This window comes from Gopherus flavomarginatus, unplaced genomic scaffold (assembly GCF_025201925.1).
Source record: "Gopherus flavomarginatus isolate rGopFla2 unplaced genomic scaffold, rGopFla2.mat.asm mat_scaffold_2536_arrow_ctg1, whole genome shotgun sequence".
Lineage (NCBI taxonomy): Eukaryota > Metazoa > Chordata > Testudines > Testudinidae > Gopherus > Gopherus flavomarginatus.
In genome coordinates, this window is record NW_026114909.1 from 14151 (window position 1) to 34955 (window position 20805).

Sequence of the window (20805 nt, forward strand, 5' to 3'; positions counted from 1 at the left end):
CATAGTTGACAGGATTTGAACCTGCAGGGGGAAACCCCAATGGATTTCTAGCCCATCACCTTAACCACTCAGCCACAACTACTTGCTTGAGATGTGTCTCTCACTACACTCCAGTTCTGTTCTCATTGAGTGATCAATTCCAGATGTTCCCTCAGACCAGCTTCCACAACACACACACTGCTGTGCCATTGTGTAAGTGTGTCCCTGGCTGAACTGCAAGAATTCCTGCTCATTTCCCTTCTGGTTGGAGCATGAGGAGAGTGTGTTTGTGGTCAATGACGTTCCTGTAGATTGTTGTCCATTTCCTGCCTTGATCATTCAGACAGTTCCTTTACCATCATATCCCCAGCACATCAGTGATTGCAATAGCAGGGGGCAGGTTTTCTCTGGGGCACTGAGATTTGCCTAAGGGGTTGGTGGCTCCTTTCTTTCCTCACCCTGGAGTAAACTCGGCTTTTCATCCCATCCTTGATGTTTCAAGGAATAACAAGAGATGACTGAGGAAAGAGGTGGACAGGGCGAGTCTCAGGGGAGGGGCAGAGAGGTTTGGGCAGGGTGAGTCCCAGGGGAAGGGTAGAGAGGTGGGGGAAGCAGGAAGACCTTGGGGTAGGGGATGGAGAAGCACAAGGAGGCCTTCGGGGAGGAGAGGAGCAAGCAAAAGGTGGACCAGCAGGCGTCAGCCAAAGAGGAAGAGCAGGGGTGGGAAATGGCCAAATGGGAGTGAGGGCAGAGCACAGGTGGGGCCTCAGAGGGAGGAGAATGAGTCAAAGAGGTGGAGTGGGCAGGTCCACCCAGAGGATTCAGAGAGCCTGAGGCAAAACAATTTTGAGGGCCCCTTCCATAAAAAAAAGTTGCAATACTATATTCTCATGGGATCCCTGCAGGGCCTGGGGTAAATTTCCCCACTTACCCCCCTCTGGGTGACCATGCCCTCAGCCTCTCCTCGTAAGTCCCCTGCCCCCTAATCATTTTTGTTGCCCTCCCCTAGACTCTCTCCAATTTGTTTCTGTAGTGGGAGGGCAAAAACTGGACACAATGCTCCAGATGTGGCCTCACCAGTGCCAAATAGAGGGGAATAATCACTTCCCTCGATCTGCTGGCAATGCTCCTACTTATCCAGCCCAATACAACCAGTTACCCATATTGAATGCAGACCCAGCAATATTTGGTCAGTTGGTTACTGTCCATTCAGGAGGTTCTTTCCTACCTAGTCATAAAGAATGAAGAGGCTCTAAGCAGAGAGGAGAGAGCTGTCCCGTCCGTGCAGTTAATCCATCTCCCAGAGAGGTGGTAGCTATGTCACTGGGGGAAGTTATGTGGTGGGTGTGCAAGCTGTGGTGTCTACATGTATCTATAAGTTTAATCAAACCCCATTTTTAAAAGCACTGTGGTCTGGGAAGAGAACAGGAGATCTCTGAGGCAGGGCCTGTCCTTCAAAATCTTTAAGATCACTGACTTACCCCCACAGCAGTCGTGGGGGTATAGCTCAGTGGCAGAGTGTTTGACTGCAGATCAAGTAGTCCTTGGCTCTAATCCCAGTGCCCTCTTATAAACCTCTTCTTTCAACAAAAATAATTACATTTCCATTATGTTGAGGAGTTCCACTGAATAGGGATCCCTGAAATGAATGGAAACACTCAATATCTTCCTGTGCAAATGCATAAAAACCTAGCAAACATGTGACTCCACTGAAATCAGTTCCAATCCTCTAAAGGATTAAAGAATCCTTACTGAGGTTGCAGGGAAAAAACCATCCAGATGTGTAGAAAGAATAGTAAATATGGCAGGCGACCAGCTTGGCTTAACAGTGAAATCCTTGCTGATCTTAAATGCAAAAAAGAAGCTTCCAAGAAGTGGAACATTGGAGAAATGGCCAGGGAGGAGTATAAAAATATTGCTCAGGCATCCAGGAGTGAAATCAGGAAGGCCAAATCACACATGGAGTTGCAGCTAGCAAGAGATGTTAAGAGTAACAAGAAGGGTTTCTTCAGGTATGTTAGTAACATGAAGAAAGTCAAGGAAAGTGTGGGCCCCTTACTGAATGAGGGAGGTAACTTAGTGGACAGAGGATGTGGAAAAAGCTAATGTACTCAATGATTTTTTTGCCTCTGTCTTCACAAACAAGGTCAGCTCCCAGATTGCTGCACTGGGCAGCACAGTATGGGGAGGAGGTGACCAGCCCTCTGTGGAGAAAGAAGTGGTTCGGGACTATTTAGAAAAACTGGAGATGAGCACATGTCCATGGGGCCGAATGCGCTGCATCCGAGGGTGCTAAGGGAGTTGGCGGATGTGATTGCAGAGCCATTGGCCATTATCTTTGAAAACTCATGGTGATCGGGGGAGGTCCCGGATGACTGGAAAAAGGCTACTGTAGTGCCTATCTTTAAAAAAGGGAAGAAAGAGGATCCAGGGAACTACAGGCCAGTCAGCCTCACCTCAGTCCCTGGAAAAATCATGGAGCAGGTCCTCAAGGAATCAATTCTGAAGCACTTAGAGGAGAGGAAAGTGATCAGGAACAGTCAGCATGGATTCACCAAGGGCAAGTCATGCCTGACTAACCTAATTGCCTTCTATGAGGCGATAACAGACTCTGTGGATGAGGGGAAAGCAGTGGATGTGTTATTCCTTGACTTTAGCAAAGCTTTTGATATGGTCTCCCACAGTATTCTTGCCAGCAAGTTAAAGAAGTATGGGCTGGATGAATGGACTGTAAGATGGATAGAAAGCTGGCTAGATCGTCAGGCTCAATGGGCAGTGATCAATGGCTCCATGTCTAGTTGGCAGCCGGTTTCAAGCGCAGTGCCCCAAGGGTTGGTCCTGGGGCTGGTTTTGTTCAATATCTTCATTAATGATCTGGAGGATGGTGTGGATTGCACCCTCAGCAAGTTTGCAGATGACACTAAACTGGGAGGAGTGTTATATATGCTGGAGTGTAGGGATAGGATACAGAGGGACCTAGACAAATTAGAGGACTGGGGCAAAAGAAATCTGGTGAGGTTCAACAAGGACGAGTGCAGAATCCTGCACTTAGGATGGAAGAATCCCATTCACTGTTACAGACTAGGGACCGGATGGCCAGGCAGCAGTTCTGCAGAAAAGGACCTAAGGGTTACAGTGGATTAGAAGCTGGATATAAGTCAGCAGGGTGCCCTTGTTGCCAAGAAGGCTAATGGCATTTTGGGCTGAATAAGTAGGGGCATTGCCAGCAGATCGAGGGATGTGATCATTCCCCTCTATTTGACATTGGTGAGGCTTCATCTGGAGTACTGTGTTCAGTTTTGGGCCCCACACTACAAGAAGGATGTGGAAACATTGGAAAGAGTCCAGCAGAGGGCAACAAAAATGATTAGGGGTCTGGAGCACATGACTTATGAGGAAAGACTGAGGGAACTGGGCTTGTTTAGTCTGCAGAAGAGAAGAATGAGGGGGGATTTGATAGCTGCTTTCAAGTACCTGAAAGGGAATTCCAAAGAGGATGGATCTAGACTGTTCTCTGTGGTACCTGATGACAGAACAAGGAGTAATGGTCTCAAGTTGCAATGGGGGAGGTTTAGGTTGGATATTAGGGAAAAGCTTTTTCACTAGGAGGGTGGTGAAGCACTGGAATGGGTTACCTAGGGAGGTGGTGGAATCTCCTTCCTTAGAAGTTTTTAAGGTCACCCTTGACAAAGCCGTGGCTGGGATGATTTAGTTGGGGATTGGTCCTGCTTTGAGCAGTGGATTGGACTAGATACCTCCTGAGGTCCCTTCCAACCCTGATATTCTATAATTATATGACTAGATGCTCTAATGGTCTCTTCTGGCCATAAAGTCGACGCATTTCTGAAATACCGAGTGTAACATTGGGAACAGCGTCTGATGTTTTCCTGTCTAGCCGGCTTGCTGCCTAGAACGAACGGTCCTTGAGTGGGGTGATTCACAGGGAGTAGCTCAAACCTCCAAAGTGTCTGGCCAGGGAAGGACATTAGCACAGCAAGGGAGGGGTGTGGCAGTGACATCAAAAAGACCTTTTGCAGCACCTCAGACTATTGGTCAAAGGTGATGGGGCGGTGGTGACCTCACAGAGAGATGCTGACATCAGCCAGGCAGGACAGGGGCAAGGGGCCAGGGAAACCTCAGAGACCCCTGTGGCCTTGCTTCAGTAAGTCTCCTTCTCCAAGTCTCTCTTTGAGGACTGAGAGAGTATTCGGGTTCACAGACGTGAGCACCAGCAGGAACCTCTTTCGAGTTTTCTCCTTCTCTTGTAGTGATTTTACTAGAAAACAGCCGTCCCTGTTTAGAAGATAAGAGCCTCCTGGAGGTTTGAAACCTGTTCAGTCTGATCCATCTGGTGACAGCTGAATTCTAGGCATGGAAAACACGAGCTTAAGGAGGCAGAATATTATTCCACACCTGGGATTTTGTCCCTTAGAATCACTGGGGACATTAGGGTTTGTCCTTTCTGTTTCACCGTTTCCTCCATCCATCCCTCCCTCCTTTCTCTTTGTCTCTTGCTTTTCTCCTTTCTCCTGTTCCCCTCCCAACACTAGGAGACGTGTGTGTGTGTGTGTTTTTCAGGGGAGTGCTCTGCAGCTCTCACTGTGGAGAGTCCAGCCAAATATGTCGGGCTGAAATAGTGCTCAGGCAGTGATCCCCACCAGTGACCTGGGCCATCTTTTGGGCTCTCTGGTGAGAACCCTCAGCCTCCCGTTCTCAGTCTCTACCCTGGTTGCCTGAGCAGGGGGTTATTGACAGGGAGGAGACTCAGGTCCTTGTTGGTCTCTTTTAAGACCAAGGAAATAAGTCAGAACCAGTTCTATGTTTGATGAATTTTGCTGCTTCTCTGCATTAATTGTCTCTGAGCAGTTCATGATTCTCTCTAACATTGCAGTTCTCCTCAAATACTTGCTGAATAATTACTGTGCACTGTTGTTGGTCTGGAGCTCCTCTGAGAGCAATTTATTCCGGTCATTGAATGTCTGAAATTCAAGATCCGAAGGTAAATTTGAAAATCAGGGCTCTGGGTTCCTATTCCCAACTCTGCCTCTGACTGGCTGTGTGACCTAAGACAAGTCAATTCTCCTTTCTCAGCCTTAGCTTCTCCCTCTTTCAAGTAGGGATAATAATGATCTGCTCCTACCTACCTCAACACACTCACCCTTCCCCAACACACACACTGTCTCTCCCCACACACAAGCAGTCTCCACACTGCAGTTGAAAAGCAGCTGGCAATCTAGTAGGAGGCCCCTGGAACAATGGGATAGAGAAACCTCCATCACTGAAAGTGCAGCCATAAAGACAGCACACAGCAGCCTTCCCTAGCAGGGGTGAGGGGTCGAGAAGCGAGATCATCCGAGCTCCCTGCATCCAGGTCACTTTCCTCAGCTGGGCTGCATAGCGGGAGGGCAGAGAGCAGCAGCTTCTGATGCTCCCCTCACAGCACAGCCCAGGTGGGGAAAGTGACCAGGACACATGGAGCACATAGTGCTGCTCCTCGCTCTCCCCAACCATCTGAGGAAGGCAAAAGTAAATCTTGTCTTCATGGGCTGCTCGCAGTGACGTCCTTTTTCTGTGCCACAGCTGAAAAAAACATCCCACACAGAAAAGCAGGAGGCCAAAAAGAAACCTAGCAGCTGCTGAAATAGTTCAGTTGGGAGCGTACTAGACTAACAGGCTCTTCTATCCCCCTTTGTGCAGGGGTGGGATGTTTTCTGAAAGTGCAGCAGTGCCTTTAACTGCCACGAGTCCCTCATTTCAGGCTATGCAGCAGGAAAAGACAGCTTGGGCTTCTGCACCGAGTTGGCCCACCTGACCTTTCATTCTTCTCTTGCTCTTTCTCAGCAAGAGGAAGAAAAAGCAGCTCTCCCTCAAGCTGGAGTCACAAGGGCGACGTAAGGATGACTTCCTGAGTGCCGGCTCAAGTCCTCTGCTCTGCCAGCTGACCCATCAAAGGGCTGGCACCACTTTCTCTAGGTTTCCCCATCGGTGTGTGCCAGGCTAGTAACACTTTAGCTCTATCCCTTCACTTTTCCATTATACTAACAAACCCATCTGGCTGGGCAGAAGCAACATACAATTTCTTTGTTCACACATATTAATAAGGATGTAAGAGACACATCCTGGCTTGGCCTGCCAGTTCTTCCTTGCAAGTCTTGAGGGAAATGGGGAACATCTGTACTTTGGAATTTGCAGGTGTTGTCCTGGGCCATCAAATAAAACAGTTGCAAATACTTTCTTGAGGCAGGCACCATGGCTTAGCTGGCTAAAGCAGCTGTTTAATAAACAGGAGATCCTGGGTTCAATTCTCAGTGCTGCCTTGTTGTATGGCTTTTGTCTCCTCACTCACATTTTCCTGTGTCTTTCTGGGAAGCAGAGACCACCTCCCTTGGCAACACAAGTAATTGCTTGCTAAAGAAAAGGCTTCTTTGGCGAGAAGCACTGGAAAGAATCAAATCACAAGCCTGGAGTTGATGAAAAGGCTGCTGTGACTGGTATTAGCATGGTGGTTGCTTTGACTGCAATTGCTGCAACATGAGATTCTGTGTCCCATGTCCTTGTGATTTGCTGGGGATGTCCACACACAGATGTCATGTCACCTTCCTTTTGATTGTCACTGATGAAAAATGGAGCAGCTGGGAGAAAAGTCCCAGACAGCAGCACCATGGCTAAGCTGGCCAAGGCACCTGCCAGGTAAAGTGGAGGTTAGAGATGCAGCTCTCAGTGGTGCTTTGCCAAACGTGTCCGCTCTTCCCACCTTTTGGTCAATCCTTTGAGGAAACAGAGAAGACTGCCTCTGCCTTGCAATGCAAATACTTGCAAAAGAAACTGGTTGTTTTTTCTGACAAGTGTCAGAAGGAGGCACCTAAGAAAGTCATAGTTGCTGGGATTCCCATCTGTGAACACAGCACAGACGGGAATTCCAGCATCTATCCACATGCCTCCAGCTGTGTGCACTGGGCCAGCTGTAGCTGTGACTGGCTGATGGAGGGATGGGTTGGAGCAGCTGGGCAGAGCTGTGCCTGTGCTACACAGAGAGGTGCATGTGAAACTTGGGGGGCCAATTCTGCCTCATTTCCATGTTGAGTGTTGTAGGCTTTGTCAGTAAAGGTGCCCAAGGGTGTGTTCTTGCCTTGGGGGTTGTCAGCACTCTGGGGGCATATGTTTGCGTGAACTGTGGGGCTCAGTGAGGAGTAAGGGAAGGCAGTGACTCACAAGGAAAACTCAGGTTGAGGGCAAGGGTGTGGTAACACTGTGCAAGTCTCAGATGGTCTGTGTGCAGGAGGCTCAGTACTGGAGAGCAGCCCAGGGGGAGGAAGCTTCTGTTTGCTATGATGGAGTTGAACCCGAATATTATCTTAGCAAAGAGAAGATGTTAGACATTCTGCTGTACTGCTCTGCAAATCAACAGTACTGGCCTCTGAGCGCTATCCCACAGTGCACCATTGTGACCACTCTGGACAGCAATCTGAACTCGGATGCACTGGCCAGGTAGACAGGAAAAGCTCTGCGAACTTTTGAATTTCATTTCCTGTTTGCCCAGCGTGGAGCTCTGATCAGCACAGGTGGTGATGCTGTCCCAAATCCAAAAAGAGCTCCACTATAGACCGTACAGGAGATACTGGATCTGATCACTCTACGGGGAGACAAATCTGTTCTATCACAGCTCCGTTAGAGAAGACGAAATGTCAAAGCATTTGAAAAAATCTCGAGGCTATGATACAGAGTCCACAGCACAGTGCTGCGTGACAAGCGTAACGGAAAGCCAAAGAATCAAATGGATGCTCATGGAGGGAGGGAGAGCGTACTGAGGACTCCAGCTATCCCACAATCCCCGCAGTCTCTAAAAAGCATTTGCATTCTTGGCTGAGCTCCCAGTGCCTGAAGAGTCAAAAACATTTTCCCGGGTATTTCAGGGTATATGTCATCAATTTACACCCTTCCGCCCCCCGAAAGAAAAGGGAAAAAAAAGTTTCTCGCCTTTTTTCAATGTCACCCTATGTCTACCGCATGCTGCTGGTAGACGAGGTGCTGTAGCACTGAACACCAGCATCCTCTTCCTGGTGGCAGATGCTACAATATGACTGCTATCCATTGTCACCATCAGCCTGTGAGTGCTCCTGGCTGGCCTCGGTGAGGTCGCCTGGGGCATGTGGGTAAAAATGAGAATGACCCCTGGTCATTCCTGGCAGATAGTACAGAACAGCTGGTAACTGTCTCCATCATAGCAACTAGAGGCTGAGCTCCATCAGCCCCTCCCTGCCCTTTCAAGTCTAATGAAAAGATTCTGTACTGCCTGGACTATCATAGCAGCAGGAGGCTGGGCTCCTCTCCCCCCCACCGTTTAATGTCCTGCCTGGACTATCATAGCAGCTGGAGGCTTCCTCCCCCTCATTTTATCTCACTAAGAAGTCGGGTTTCTCACTCCTGCATTCTTTATTACTCCATTACACAAATGGGGGGGACATTGCCACTGTAGCCCAGAAGGGTTGGGGGAGGAGGAAAGCAACAGGTGGGGTTGTTGCAGGGGCACCCCCTAGAATGGCATGCAGCTCATCATTTCTGCGGGATCTCTGGGGCTCTGACACAGAGTGGCTGTGATCTCTGGTTCTCTAGTACACTTGCCTCATATTCTAGGCAGGACTGTGACTGCCCTGCTCCAAGCAATTTGTCCTGAATTGATACTCTCAGCAGTGTCCTGCCAGAGGCCAATTGTTACAGGGGTCGTCTGGGATTACAGCTGGGAACTCTCTGAAGCTCAGGATGCGCTTCCTCAGCTAGGGGACGTATGTAACTCACACACCTCCAGGGTGCGGTGCTGTGTCCCAGCTAGTGGCACCAAGATCACTTAGAGGGAGAGAGAAAACGAGTCTTTTCTACAGTCTTAGCTAGCAGCCAGGTGGCTTTTAGTTCATGCTGTAGAGGCCCATGCACTAAGCTCCTGAGTTCCCACTTCGACCTCACCCACTGACAAGTTACCAACCCAGATCTGTCAGCGTAACTGAGACAGCTGCCGCCCCAAGAAGGAGAAAGCTGCCATGACATGCCCAGCTGAGAAGAAGTGCCAAGCAGTGAGCTGACACTCGTCAGAGCTTCCTGTGATAAACTTCAAACTTTGGACAATAGCAGGGTGGTAGGAAGTGTTGCCCTCAGAGTGGCCTGGGTCAGAGCCCATGGGAAGCCCTGGGCTCCCCTGCCATCTGCTGCACCCTCCTGTCCCGCGGGACCAAAACCCTGACCACTAGGCGACATCCCCACGAGCAAAGGCCATCACCAGGCATCTGTCTTCGAAAGTTTGCAGAGGATGTGGAGCAGAAAGGGCAGAGAGGATGAGGATGGCTCTTGGGAAGAGGGAGGGAGCCTTATGAGAATGTCTTGTTTACCTCCATCAACCCAATGATCAGATCATTGATGCCTAGAATCTTCCCTGACGTGTTGTAATTGATTGGATCTAGATTTTAAAATGGGTACCACATTTGCAGATGGAGAAATGTCAGCGAGTTGAGTGGAAGGCCATTGCAAGCTCAGCTAATTATGCAACGTGGCTTATGCCCCATCTAACAAGCTCCTTAAACAACAGTTTCCAATTTTCATTTACATTGTTCTGTTAAGTGTTTTTCTCCAAAACACTTTCACTAATCATTTTGATCGCCTTTGGAAAGTTAGCCCTTTCAGTGCACCAAATATAAATATTGCTGGTGGGGACTGCCCTCTATTGGTCATAAGAACAGCCATACTGAATCAGACCAATGGTTCGGCCACCCTAGAATCCTATCCTCCCACAGTGGCCAATGCCAGGTGCCCGCGAGGGAATCGACAGAACAGGGAATCATCAAGCAATCCATCCCATTACCCATTCCCAGCTTCCGGCAAACAGAGGTTAGGGACACTTCAAGAACATGGTTTTATATCCTTGCCCATCCTGGCTAATAGCCAATGATGGACCTCTCCTCCATCAACTTATCTAGTTCTTTGGTGTTATAGTCTTGGCCCTCACAACATCCTCTGGCAAAGTTTCCCTAGGTTGACTGTGTGTTGGGTGAAGAAATACTTTCTTTGGTTTGTTTTAAACCAGCTGTCTATTCATTTCATCGGGTGACCGCTAGTTCTTGTGTTATGAGGAGTAAATAACACTTCCTTACAGATCCAGACTAACACGGCTACCCCGATACTTCCTTATTTACCTTCTCCAAACTTGTCATCATTTTATAGATCTCTATCCTCGTCCCCCCTTAGTCATCTCTTTTCCAAGCTGAAAACTCCCCTCAGTCTTATTAATCTCACCTCACACGGAAACTGTTCAAGACTCCTAATTATTTTGGTTGCTCTTTTCTGTACCTTTCCCAATTCCGATATATCTCTTTGAGATGGGGGACCAGCTCCAATATTCAAGATGTGGGCATACCATAGATTCACAGACAGGCAATATTATATTTCTGTCTTGCTAACCATCCCTTTCCTAATGACTTCCCAACATTTTGCTCGCTTTTTTGACTGCCGATGCACATTGAGTAGATGTTTTCAGAGAAGTATCCACAGTGACTCCAAGATCTCTTTCTTAAGTTGTAAGAGCAAAATTTTGACCCCATCAGTTTAGATGTAGAGTTGAGATCATGTTTTCCCATGTGCATTACTTTGCATTTATCCACATTGCATTTCATCTGCCTTTTTGCTGCCCAGTCACACAGTTTGGTGAAATCCCTTTGTCACACTTTGCACTTTCTTTTGGACGTAACTAACTTGAGTTGGTTTGTATCATCTGCAAATGTTTCCATCTCACTGTTTTTACCCCTTTTTCCAGATCACTTAGGAGTATGTTGAACAGTGCTGGACCCACTAGAGACCCCAGGGGGACACCACTATTTACCTCTCCATTCTATAAATCAGAGCCTTTATTTCTTGCCTTGAACCATACCTATCCCAGAGAGGACGTTCCATCTTATCCCATTTTGCTTCAGAGCCTTTGAGGAGAGACCTTGTCAAAGGTTTTCTGAAAATCTAAGTATATTATATCCACGGGATCACCTTTATCCACATGCTTGTTGACTCTCTCAAAGAATTATAGTAGATTTCCGAGACATGATTTTCCTTTACAAAAACCATGTTCATTCTTCCCCAATGTAAGCAGGGGCAGACTCACCTGGTGGCACCTCCTGCTGATCATCTTGGGAATTAGCTCTCCAGATGTCAGAGCGCCCACCGCAGGCCGGTGATCTGCCTTACTGCAGCTGGCCCCGTCACTCCCAGGACTCCGGTGCCCCTTTTAACCTGACAGTACCCCCTGGCAGTACCCCTAAAGTTATGGCTCTCCCCATCCCAGGGGAACCTCCACCCACTATCCCCACTTCACCTCAGTCTTAGCTATTACCCAGTCTCCATCTAGCCCTCATTCACTGGGGCAGACTGCAGTATGAGCCACTCATCACAGGCAAAGGGGGTTTTGGCCCTCAGCTGTTTACTTTAGAGTAATGTGGCCCTTGCCACTTTACGAGTTGTGCAGGCCTGGATTAGGGTATTGCGCCACCCTGTGAGCATTTCACGTCCCTCCTCAGTTTCACATACCGACACAATTTCCTTTGCTGTTCGTTACCTTTCTGTGTCTCTAGTTTGACCCAGGGCATTCAATTCCATTGAAACCTTCTCTCCTGCAATGGCAATGGTGAGACCGAGGGGACGTGGCCACCTTCAGCAGCTCTGAGAATGAGATAGTTACTCTCCTCTTTCTTCAAGCTGCTGTTGTTATTCCATAAACATGTACCATGGAATAAAAAACTGAGTTTACTCCAGAGTGAGGAAAGAAAGGAGCCACCAACTCCCCGAAATATCTCTGTGCCCCAGAGAGAACCTGCCCCTGCTATTGGAATCACTGATGTGCCACAGCTACAATGGGGAAAGTATCTGCTCTCATTGGGGTAAAGCTCAGTGGTAGAGTGTTTGACTGAAGATCAAGGGGTCCTTGCTTCAAATCCAAGTGCCCTCTAATAAGCCTCTTATTTTTTTATTTTTATTTTTGAAAAAAGGGAAAACATTTTCATTTCCATTCTCCATTATGTTCAGGAGCTCCACTATACAGGGATGCTTGAAATGAATGTAAACACTCAACATTTCACTGTCCAAATGAATAAAAATCTAGCCAAGCTGACCATCAGCTGAAAGCAGTTCCAATCCTCTAAGTGTAGAGTTTATGTTTTCATCCATTAAACAAAGCGATCATAGGAATGTACATTTGCAGATCCCTCCTGTCCAGGGCTGTGCTGTGCAGAAGAACAAGAGCCACGTCCAGTTGGAGTTCAGGAGTCTGATGAGCAAAGGCAACTTGGTGCAGGATAAAGTCACCAGCACTTTGGCTCCTTCCCATTCAACCAGCAGCTGGGCCTCCAGAACAAGGCATGAGAAGATGACAGTGGCTGTGAGCAGGAAAATAGCCCCCAAGAAGCTGGCTAAAGCTGTCAAGATCCCCAGGAAAGTCACCATGCCCATGTCTAGCATGTACTGACTGCAGCGGGGACCAAAAAGGCAGAGAAAAGCCCTCAAAAGTTGTAAGCTGCCAAGCCCCAGAAGGTGATCAAAATCCTACCTAAAATCAAGACAGGATAAGGCTAATGTCATCTCCAAAGCCAGGGCTAAGAAGGTAACACTAAGAAAGAAGTGAAGAGATTTCCATTGGGATGACTCCTGCTCTTTTATGATTCACCATGGACCACCCAAAGAGATCAAAGTCCTGCAGGACAAACAGCCTCATGGACAGTATAATGAAGTGGTGGCAGCGGGGAGACGTGTTTCTCTTCCAGAGGGGAAGTGCTGTGTTTTGTGTAACACCTGCCAGGTGAGTGGTGCACTGACAGGGCAGCTGCCCATAGCTCGCACAGGAGCTCATTCTCTTCGATCTGCTTCTGCCATTATTTCAGAGCCTGCACTAGTGGGAGTGTCCCCCTAGCACATCACCAGCTGTAGAACAGGCTCTGTCTGCATCCCAGCTCTGATTAATCCCACTTTTTAATGTATTCCTACTGCGATACTCTCCCACTTCTCTGCCTCATTCTAACATTCCCATCAGAGACTGACTATGGGGAGGAATGGACTAATTTGCGTGACATTCAGTAAGTTGCCATAGTACGTGACTGAAACCTCTGCTGGAGGTGGCCAGGAGTCTGTTACATACATAAAATAGCTAAGCTTTATCAAACTACCTGCTACACATTCAAACCTTCCTGTACACACACAATAGAAATTGTGGCACTGAGAAATGGCAACTTGTCATTAACACAGATCACTGTTTTCTGTACTTCCAGAGGCATTGAAATAGAAGTATATTACCTTTCAACACCTGCTATTTCATGATCAGCAGCAAAGCCTGTCAATTTACCACCCATAGAGCTGATTGTTTCTAACTGCAGGGTTAGCCAGACCATTCAGTAACATTATCGCTCTGTTTACAAAGCCTTTGGTTAGTGACGAATCATGAGACTTATCCTTTCCTGCTGTAATTCCACTCACTCCAGTGTTCTCTTTCCCCAGTTATGGTTCTAAGAAAAAAAAGAAATTAAAACAAGCTTCAGAACTAACATGCTGTGGGAAAGTGGAAATGTTGATAGCTCAACTTATTCAGTTTCTTCTGTGTCTTGTGTATGTCTATCTGCTTCGTGTGTGTGACCGGTGGGGCTTTTTGTTTGCTCCAGGCAGGTTCAACCCTGTCAGATTTGTCTGTGGGGAGGGGCCAGAGAAAACAGACACCCTGGCCTTCCAGGTTGGGGTTAGTCAAAGGAATAACAACCCTGTCCCATAAAAAACAATGTTACAGAAACAGTGGTAGGAACAATGCTAGAGAAACTGGTTAATAATCACAATGCCCAGGCTTGAAGCAATCGGAAATACAGAATTCAAAAAGCAAAGCTCAGGGGAGATTTGGGGTTTATTCTCTGAGCTTAGCCATGTGCTATAGCACAGGGAGCACTTTTGGAAGTCTCCCATCCCACAACTGGGGAAAGGAAAAGGATTCTGAGGTTCTAGCACGGATTGAAGGAGGACAGTGATGGGGAATAAGGGACTCCCTCTGACTTACCCTAACTATGTCTGTTGTTACAGAGGAGGAAATGACTTTTTTCCCTATCCCTGCCCTCTTCCTGCTCTTTGTTATAGTTCAATACATTTTAAGTGCGGAAAATAATAATGAAAATATCTGCTCTCCAGCACAACCTGAAGCAACATCAGAACAACTGGGAATGAAACAATTTGTTCCCCAAGGGAGAACTCGATGACTAAGAATTGCTTTGAAATGGGGGAACAGGATAACCATGATGCTCAGGGTTAGTTTAGACTAGGAAAAGTGATGGAGTTTAGGTCAGGTCAAGGGGAAAGCTAATGCCAACCACTGCACCTGGGCTGCATCTGCACTACAACTTTTTACACCAAGATCACTAACTTGAGCAGCTAACGCCATGTACATTCCTAGTGGATGGAAGGCACAGGTAGTTTTTGCCTCAGTGTAGCTTGTTGGGATCAAACCTCTCTCCCCAACTTGGAACTCATGAACATTCCTAGCTGGAGGGATACACACTCCTATGACTCAAAAGGAAAGGAGTTGATAGAAAAGATCATAGGACTGACCCCAAAGAAGGATGAGCTGCAAAAGGCAGAAGGCGGCATCTTATCTGGTGGAGCTGAGACACCACGGTGAAGACAATGCAAAAATCACTATGTGCGAATTAGCTAATGTGATTTTTTTTAAAAAATTTCGTTTTTGCCAACACTAGTCAAGGGATTTATTACAATTCTCTCTTCTGTGCATTTTCTGATGTCTAATGAGCCTTGAGCGCTGATTGAAGCTTTGCCCGCACTCAGAGCATGTGTAGGGCTTCTCCCTTGTGTGGATTCTCTGATGTCTGATAAGGTTTGAGCTCCATCTAAAGCTTTTCCCGCACTCTGAGCATGTGTAGGGCGTCTCTCCCGTGTGGATTCTCTGATGTGTGATAAGATGTGAGCTCTGACTGAAGCTTTTCCCGCACTCTGAGCATGTGTAGGGCGTCTCTCCCGTGTGGATTCTCTGATGTTTGATAAGGTCTGAGCGCTGACTGAAGCTTTTTCCACACTCAGTGCACGTGTAAGGCTTCTCTCCCGTGTGGATTCTCTGATGTTTGATAAGGTCTGAGCGCGAACTAAAGTTTTTTCCACACTCAGTGCACGTGTAAGGCGTCTCTCCTGTGTGGATTCTCTGATGTCCGATAAGGTGTGCGCTCCGACTGAAGCTTTTCCCGCACTCTGAGCATGTGTAGGGCTTCTCTCCTGTGTGGATTCTCTGATGTGTGATAAGATGTGAGCTCCGACTGAAGCTTTTCCCGCACTCTGAGCATGTGTAGGGCTTCTCTCCCGTGTGGATTCTCTGATGTTTGATAAGGTCTGAGCGCCAACTAAAGTTTTTTCCACACTCAGAGCATGTGTAGGGCGTCTCTCCCGTGTGGATTCTCTGATGTGTGATAAGGTCTGAGCGCCAACTAAAGTTTTTCCCACACTCAGCGCATGTGTAGGGCGTCTCTCCTGTGTGGATTCTACGATGTGCATTCAGGGTAGAGCTCCAGTTAAAGCTTTTCCCACACTCAGTGCACGTGTAAGGCTTCTCTCCCGTGTGGATTATCTGATGCATGATAAGGTTTGAGCTCTGACTGAAGCTTTTCCCACACTCAGTGCACGTATAAGGCGTCTCTCCTGTGTGGATTCTGCGATGTCTGACAAGGGTAGAGCTCCAATTGAAGCTTTTCCCACACTCATGGCACCTGTAGCGTGTCTCTTCCAAGTTGATTCTGCCGCTTCTTATAAGGTCTGAGAGGCTACTCAAGTTTCCCTTTGGCCTCCCCTGAGTCTCACAGGCTTCTGTTTTTTCTGGGAGTGCACAACTCCTGGAAACATTCTCTTTGGATCTTCCTGATAACATTCCATGTGCTTCTCTTCGCTCAGCATCTTCCTGATGGGGTTTCTCCTCCTCATTCTCACTCACCATCCCATCATCTGATGGGAGACAGAGAGAATCCAGACACAGGTCACTACCTGCACCGGAAAGAAAGAAAATCTCAGAGAGAGGAATGGAAAAAAGGGATGAACAATCCAAAATGTGTGTGGGAGAGGTCAAACCTATCAGGAGCTGATTTTCCCCAAAACCTTCCCCAGAGGAGAGAGGAAGGGATCAGTTTTGGTCTGCATCTCACGAGAACACTCAGAGGAAAGTGAGATCGCGGAGCGACCTGCTGCCAGCTGTCAGTCAGAATAGGAGGGAAGCCATGAGTGACATCTGCCATAATGATTCCACATCTGCAGGGAACAATCCTGAACTGGGAGAGCTCACAGGGTCTTTGTAGGGCATCCCAAATGTTTCCTGCATTCCCACAAAGTTGTTGAGTTGGTTTAACCAAGTCCTCACCTGTGCAAGCAGCTCTTGGAAGCACTTCTTTCTCAGAGCCCTGGAGGTCTGGGACCCACGGCTCTTCCCCTCGTTCCACCTGGGAGATCATATCAGGTTTGGAAACTGGAAACCCTACTGCAGGCAAAGAAAACCAGGGAGGTCAGTAGAATTTGTGGGATACTTGTCACAAAGAATAGTCCATGGTTTTAACCCCCAGCTCATTGTTAAGCAGTAACATTCCAAGGCTAGCTTCCTTGGCTCAAAGAGGCAGGAGAGTTATTATGATTATAAATCATATTCATTACATTAGTGCTAAGGAGCAACTAACAGTGGGTCCCCATTGTGCTAGGACAAGTACAAACACAGAATAGTAGATGGCCCATGCCCTGAAGAATTTACAATCTAAATACACAAGACAGGCACAGAATGGGATAAGGGACAGAACCCACTGTTAGAATAGAGATATTCAGGCCTGCCTGTAAAGCCTATAGTTTAAGAACTTAGGGGTATTTTTATCACTTAGCTACTTACAGGAGTATGAAAACAAAGAATCAAAATCACTGTCTGTATTTGTAAGGGCCTTCTCTTACCGTGACAGTCTGAGGCCTTGTCCTTAGGCTAAGGCCTTTGGCTAAGCAGCAGGGGCAGCCATAAGCTGGGAAGCAAAGGGTCACATCCTCACATCCCAAACCAGTCACACTGAAATAAGGTGCTATTGGGCTGTTAGGAAGATGATCCTGTCCTGACAGTGCCCAGCACTACCAGATAAAGAAACAGATCTTAAGATGGTTAAAGAAAACTTAGTTTGATAGCAGCCTGGTTTGGCAAGAAATCACTACTCAATGCTTGTGGTTGTGAAACTCTCATTTTTGTATTCTTTTATCTTTATGGCCACCGCTTTACAATGTTAATCAGTCTGGTTCTCTAATTGTTTTTGTCTGCTGTATAATTAATTTTGCTAGGTGTAAGTTAATTAGGTAGTGGGATACAGTTGGTTAGAGAATTATGTTTCAATGTGTTAGGACTGGTTAATTAAATTTCAGTACAATGATTGGTTAAGCAAAGGTATAGCTGAGAATATTACTATATAAACTGAGTCAAACAGGAGGGGGAACAGGAACGTGGAAACAGGGCAAATGCTCTGCAGCATCAGAGCTCATAGATTCATAGATTCTAGGGTCAGAAGGGACCAATGTGATCATCTAGTCCAACCCCCTGCACAAAGCAGGCCACAGAACCCTATCCATCCACTTCTATAACAAACCCCTAACCTATGCCTGAGTTATTGAAGTCTTCAAATTGTGTTTGAAGACCTCAAGCTGCAGAGAATCCACCAGCAAGTGACCCATGCCTCACGCTGCAGAGGAAGGCGAAAAACCTCCAGGGCCTCTACCAATCTGCCCCAGAGGAAAATTCCTTCCCGACCCCAAATATGGCGATCAGCTAAACCCTGAGCATGTGGGCAAGACTCATCAGCCAGCACTCAGGAAAGAATTCTCTGCAGTAACTCAGATCCAATCCCATCCAACATCCCATCATCGACCACTGGGCATACTTATCTGCTGATAATCAAAGATTGATTGCCAAAATTAGGCTATCCCATCATACCATCCCTTCCATAAACTTATCAAGCTAAGTCTTAAAGCCAGATATGTCTTTTGCCCCCACTACTCCCCTTGGAAGGCTGTTCCAGAACTTCACTCCTCTAATGGTTAGAAACCTTCGTCTAATTTCAAGTCTAAACTTCCTAGTGTCCAGTTTATACCCATTTGTTCTTGTGTCTACATTGGTACTAAGCTTAAATAATTCCTCTCCCTCCCTAATATTAATCCCTCTGATATATTTATAAAGAGCAATCATATCCCCCTCAGCCTTCTTTTGGCTAGACTAAACAAGCCAAGCTCTTTGAGTCTCCTTTCATATGACAGGTTTTCCATTCCTCGGATCATTCTAGTAGCCCGTCTCTGAACCTGTTCCAGTTTGAATTCATCCTTCTTAAACATGGGAGACCAGAACTGCACACAGTATTCCAGGTGGGGTCTCACCAGTGCCTTATATAATGGTACTAACACCTTCTTATCTTTGCTAGAAATACCTCACCTGATGCATCCTAAAACCGCATTAGCTTTTTTAACGGCCATATCACATTGGAGGCTCATAGTCATCCTGTGATCTACCAATACCCCAAGGTCCTTCTCCTCCTCTCTTGCTTCCAACTGATGCGTCCCCAATGTATATCTAATCTTCTTATTATTAATCCCTAAGTGCATGACCTTGCACTTTTCACTATTAAATTTCATCCTATTACTATTACTCCAGTTTACAAGGTCATCCAGATCTTCCTGTATGATATCCTGGTCCTTCTCCGTGTTAGCAATACCCCCCAGCTTCGTGTCATCTGCAAACTTTATTAGCACATTCCCACTTTTTGTGCCAAGGTCAGTAATAAAAAGGTTAAATAAGATTGGTCCCAAAACTGATCCTTGAGGAACTCCACTAGTAACCTCCTTCCAGCTGGTAAGGGGGACACGAGGAAAATGCTCTGCGGTGTCAGAGCGGATAAGAGGGACACACCACCGAAGACCTCAGGTCTCCTGAATCCTCTGGGAAGCCCTGGGTGACAGTCATTCTCTTGTCTCTGTTGGGTATTAGATTGATGTAGGTTACTCCCAGCGAGTCCTAAATGACCCATTCATATTACCCCATGACAGCTACGTAACAAAACACCTCACGTCTCCTGCTCTTTATAATCATAGCAATACCAAACACAGCAGGAAACTGAGGTGTGTATTGGCATCATGCAAGTATCACCCAAAGTCCCACCTCTATCTCAGACACACTGTTCACAGCCCCTGGAGAGAAAGCAAAGCACAGGAACTGGACGTTAGTCCAGCAAAAACAGTGGAGGACAAGCTGCAATCCCCACACACTGGTCAAAAAGGAGAGGCATGTGGGTCCCTATCCATAGAGGGGGCTGGCTAGAGGTCTGATACCTGAGGGGCCATTCCTTGAGCAGACCATGGAGGCAGGTCAAAGGCTTAGGTACCCCGACCTGTGACATTGCAAAAGCACATTTTGGGAATTAGGAAATCTAGTGACTCAGGTGAAATGGGAGGAAGAATTAAACTCCCGCAGTGTGAGGAGAAGGCTGGGCAATTAAACGCTAAACATTCAGGAGCAACAGCCTCTAATTCTTCTGGAAAAGGAGAAAGTAAGAAACAAGAACTGGGCTACGCAACCTCAGGAGGGACAGGCTCAAAGATCCAAGGAGCCTAGAGGGAAGACAGCTTGTGGCTGCTGTAGATGGGGAGAGGGGGGATAAGACTCTCTCCAAACTCTCACTCTTCGTAAAATCAGGGCAGGGTCAAGATCTATGAGCTAGTGTCACATCTTCTGGGCAATTTTATACTTGCTAGAGGTAAGATGTCATGATCAGAGTATTGCTTATTAGCTTGGAACATTCGTGGAGGCAAAGAGGTGAGCATAAAGAAATGGGCTATTAAGGGCAGGTCGACACTACAGCCGGGACTGACGCTGAGATCGATCTAGCCGTGGTCGATTTAGTGATACTATTTAGTAAACGTAGCCTAAGCTTGCTACAGTTCAGGGCCTTATATTAAGTTGAGGCTTTGCGAGAGTGGTTATGCTGAAGTCTAGGATTTACCTGAGGTTTGGGTAGGGATTCAGGGTTAAAGGTCTGGGATCCCCCACAGCTCTAGATCCCCAAACCTCTCCTCCCTCCCAATGACCCACCCAGCCCACTTCCTGGGTGCCCTTCCTCCACACTCCCCTGCTTCTTCCCATTACTCGCAGCCGGCACCACCTCCTGGCGCCTTGGGAGCTTCTTGTGTTCCCTCCTCGACTCTCATTACCTCCTCCCTCCCTGCTGCCTGCTAGTGTATGGGAGATAAGGAAAAAAAGGGGGACAAAGAAACTTGTCAAAACTTGGATGATGAATAAAGGTATAAAGTTATTACTGCTCAGGTTCTTTAGAGACCCCACAGCTTCTAATAACCCAGGGGACAGGACTCCTTACCCAGCGAGGTCACCGTCTCATAGTTCTCCTGCATGACTTCCCTGTAGAGGGCTCTCTGAACAGGGTCCAGAAGAGCCCATTCCTCCCTAGTGAAATACACAGACACCTCCTCAAAAGTCACCGGATCCTGAAAAAGAAAGAGTCCAACACTCAGGACCTGCTGCCCCACTCACAACCCCACTATTCACGGAACAGCAGCACCAGGGAAATAGAAGCTCCAGGAGGCACATGTTCACAGAGTCCCACCCCACCTTGCCTAGAGCAGCCAGGAGGAAGAGAGAACCTTTGTGTCTCCTGTGACGAACCGGGAAAGTTCTTAATGGTTTCTCTGAGTACTGTGTTGGTGCCTCAGTGTCCCCATGGCAGTTCTTAAGTATCTGGCAGAGCAAAGGGCCAGTGC

At 47.3% G+C, this 20805-nt stretch overlaps 1 protein-coding gene and 1 non-coding gene across 6 annotated transcripts; both read right to left on the reverse strand.

The window, feature by feature from the left end:
- TRNAS-AGA (transfer RNA serine (anticodon AGA)) lies at positions 1 to 82 on the reverse strand. Its single transcript has one exon. It is a non-coding gene; the product is annotated as a tRNA-Ser (tRNA).
- An 11876-nt stretch (positions 83 to 11958) lies between these two features.
- On the reverse strand, positions 11959 to 20687 carry LOC127042100 (gastrula zinc finger protein XlCGF52.1-like). 5 transcript variants are annotated; one of them, XR_007771849.1, is made up of 4 exons: positions 20406 to 20685; positions 16388 to 16504; positions 14584 to 16017; positions 11959 to 13502 (listed from the first exon to the last, which is right to left on the reverse strand). XR_007771849.1 is itself a non-coding variant. In XM_050935749.1 (4 exons), the coding sequence occupies exons 3-4, from the start codon at positions 16476 to 16478 to the stop codon at positions 14726 to 14728; spliced, it is 1383 nt and encodes a 460-aa protein (XP_050791706.1). In that variant the 5' UTR covers positions 16479 to 16504; positions 18944 to 19007; positions 20406 to 20687; the 3' UTR covers positions 11959 to 14725. The 5 variants fall into 5 exon arrangements, 4 of the variants coding, with proteins under 4 accessions (XP_050791706.1, XP_050791705.1, XP_050791704.1 ...); XM_050935749.1 differs by adding an exon at positions 18944 to 19007 and having other exon boundaries at positions 11959 to 16017; positions 20406 to 20687; XM_050935748.1 differs by having other exon boundaries at positions 11959 to 15978.
- Between the last annotated feature and the right edge of the window lie 118 nt (positions 20688 to 20805).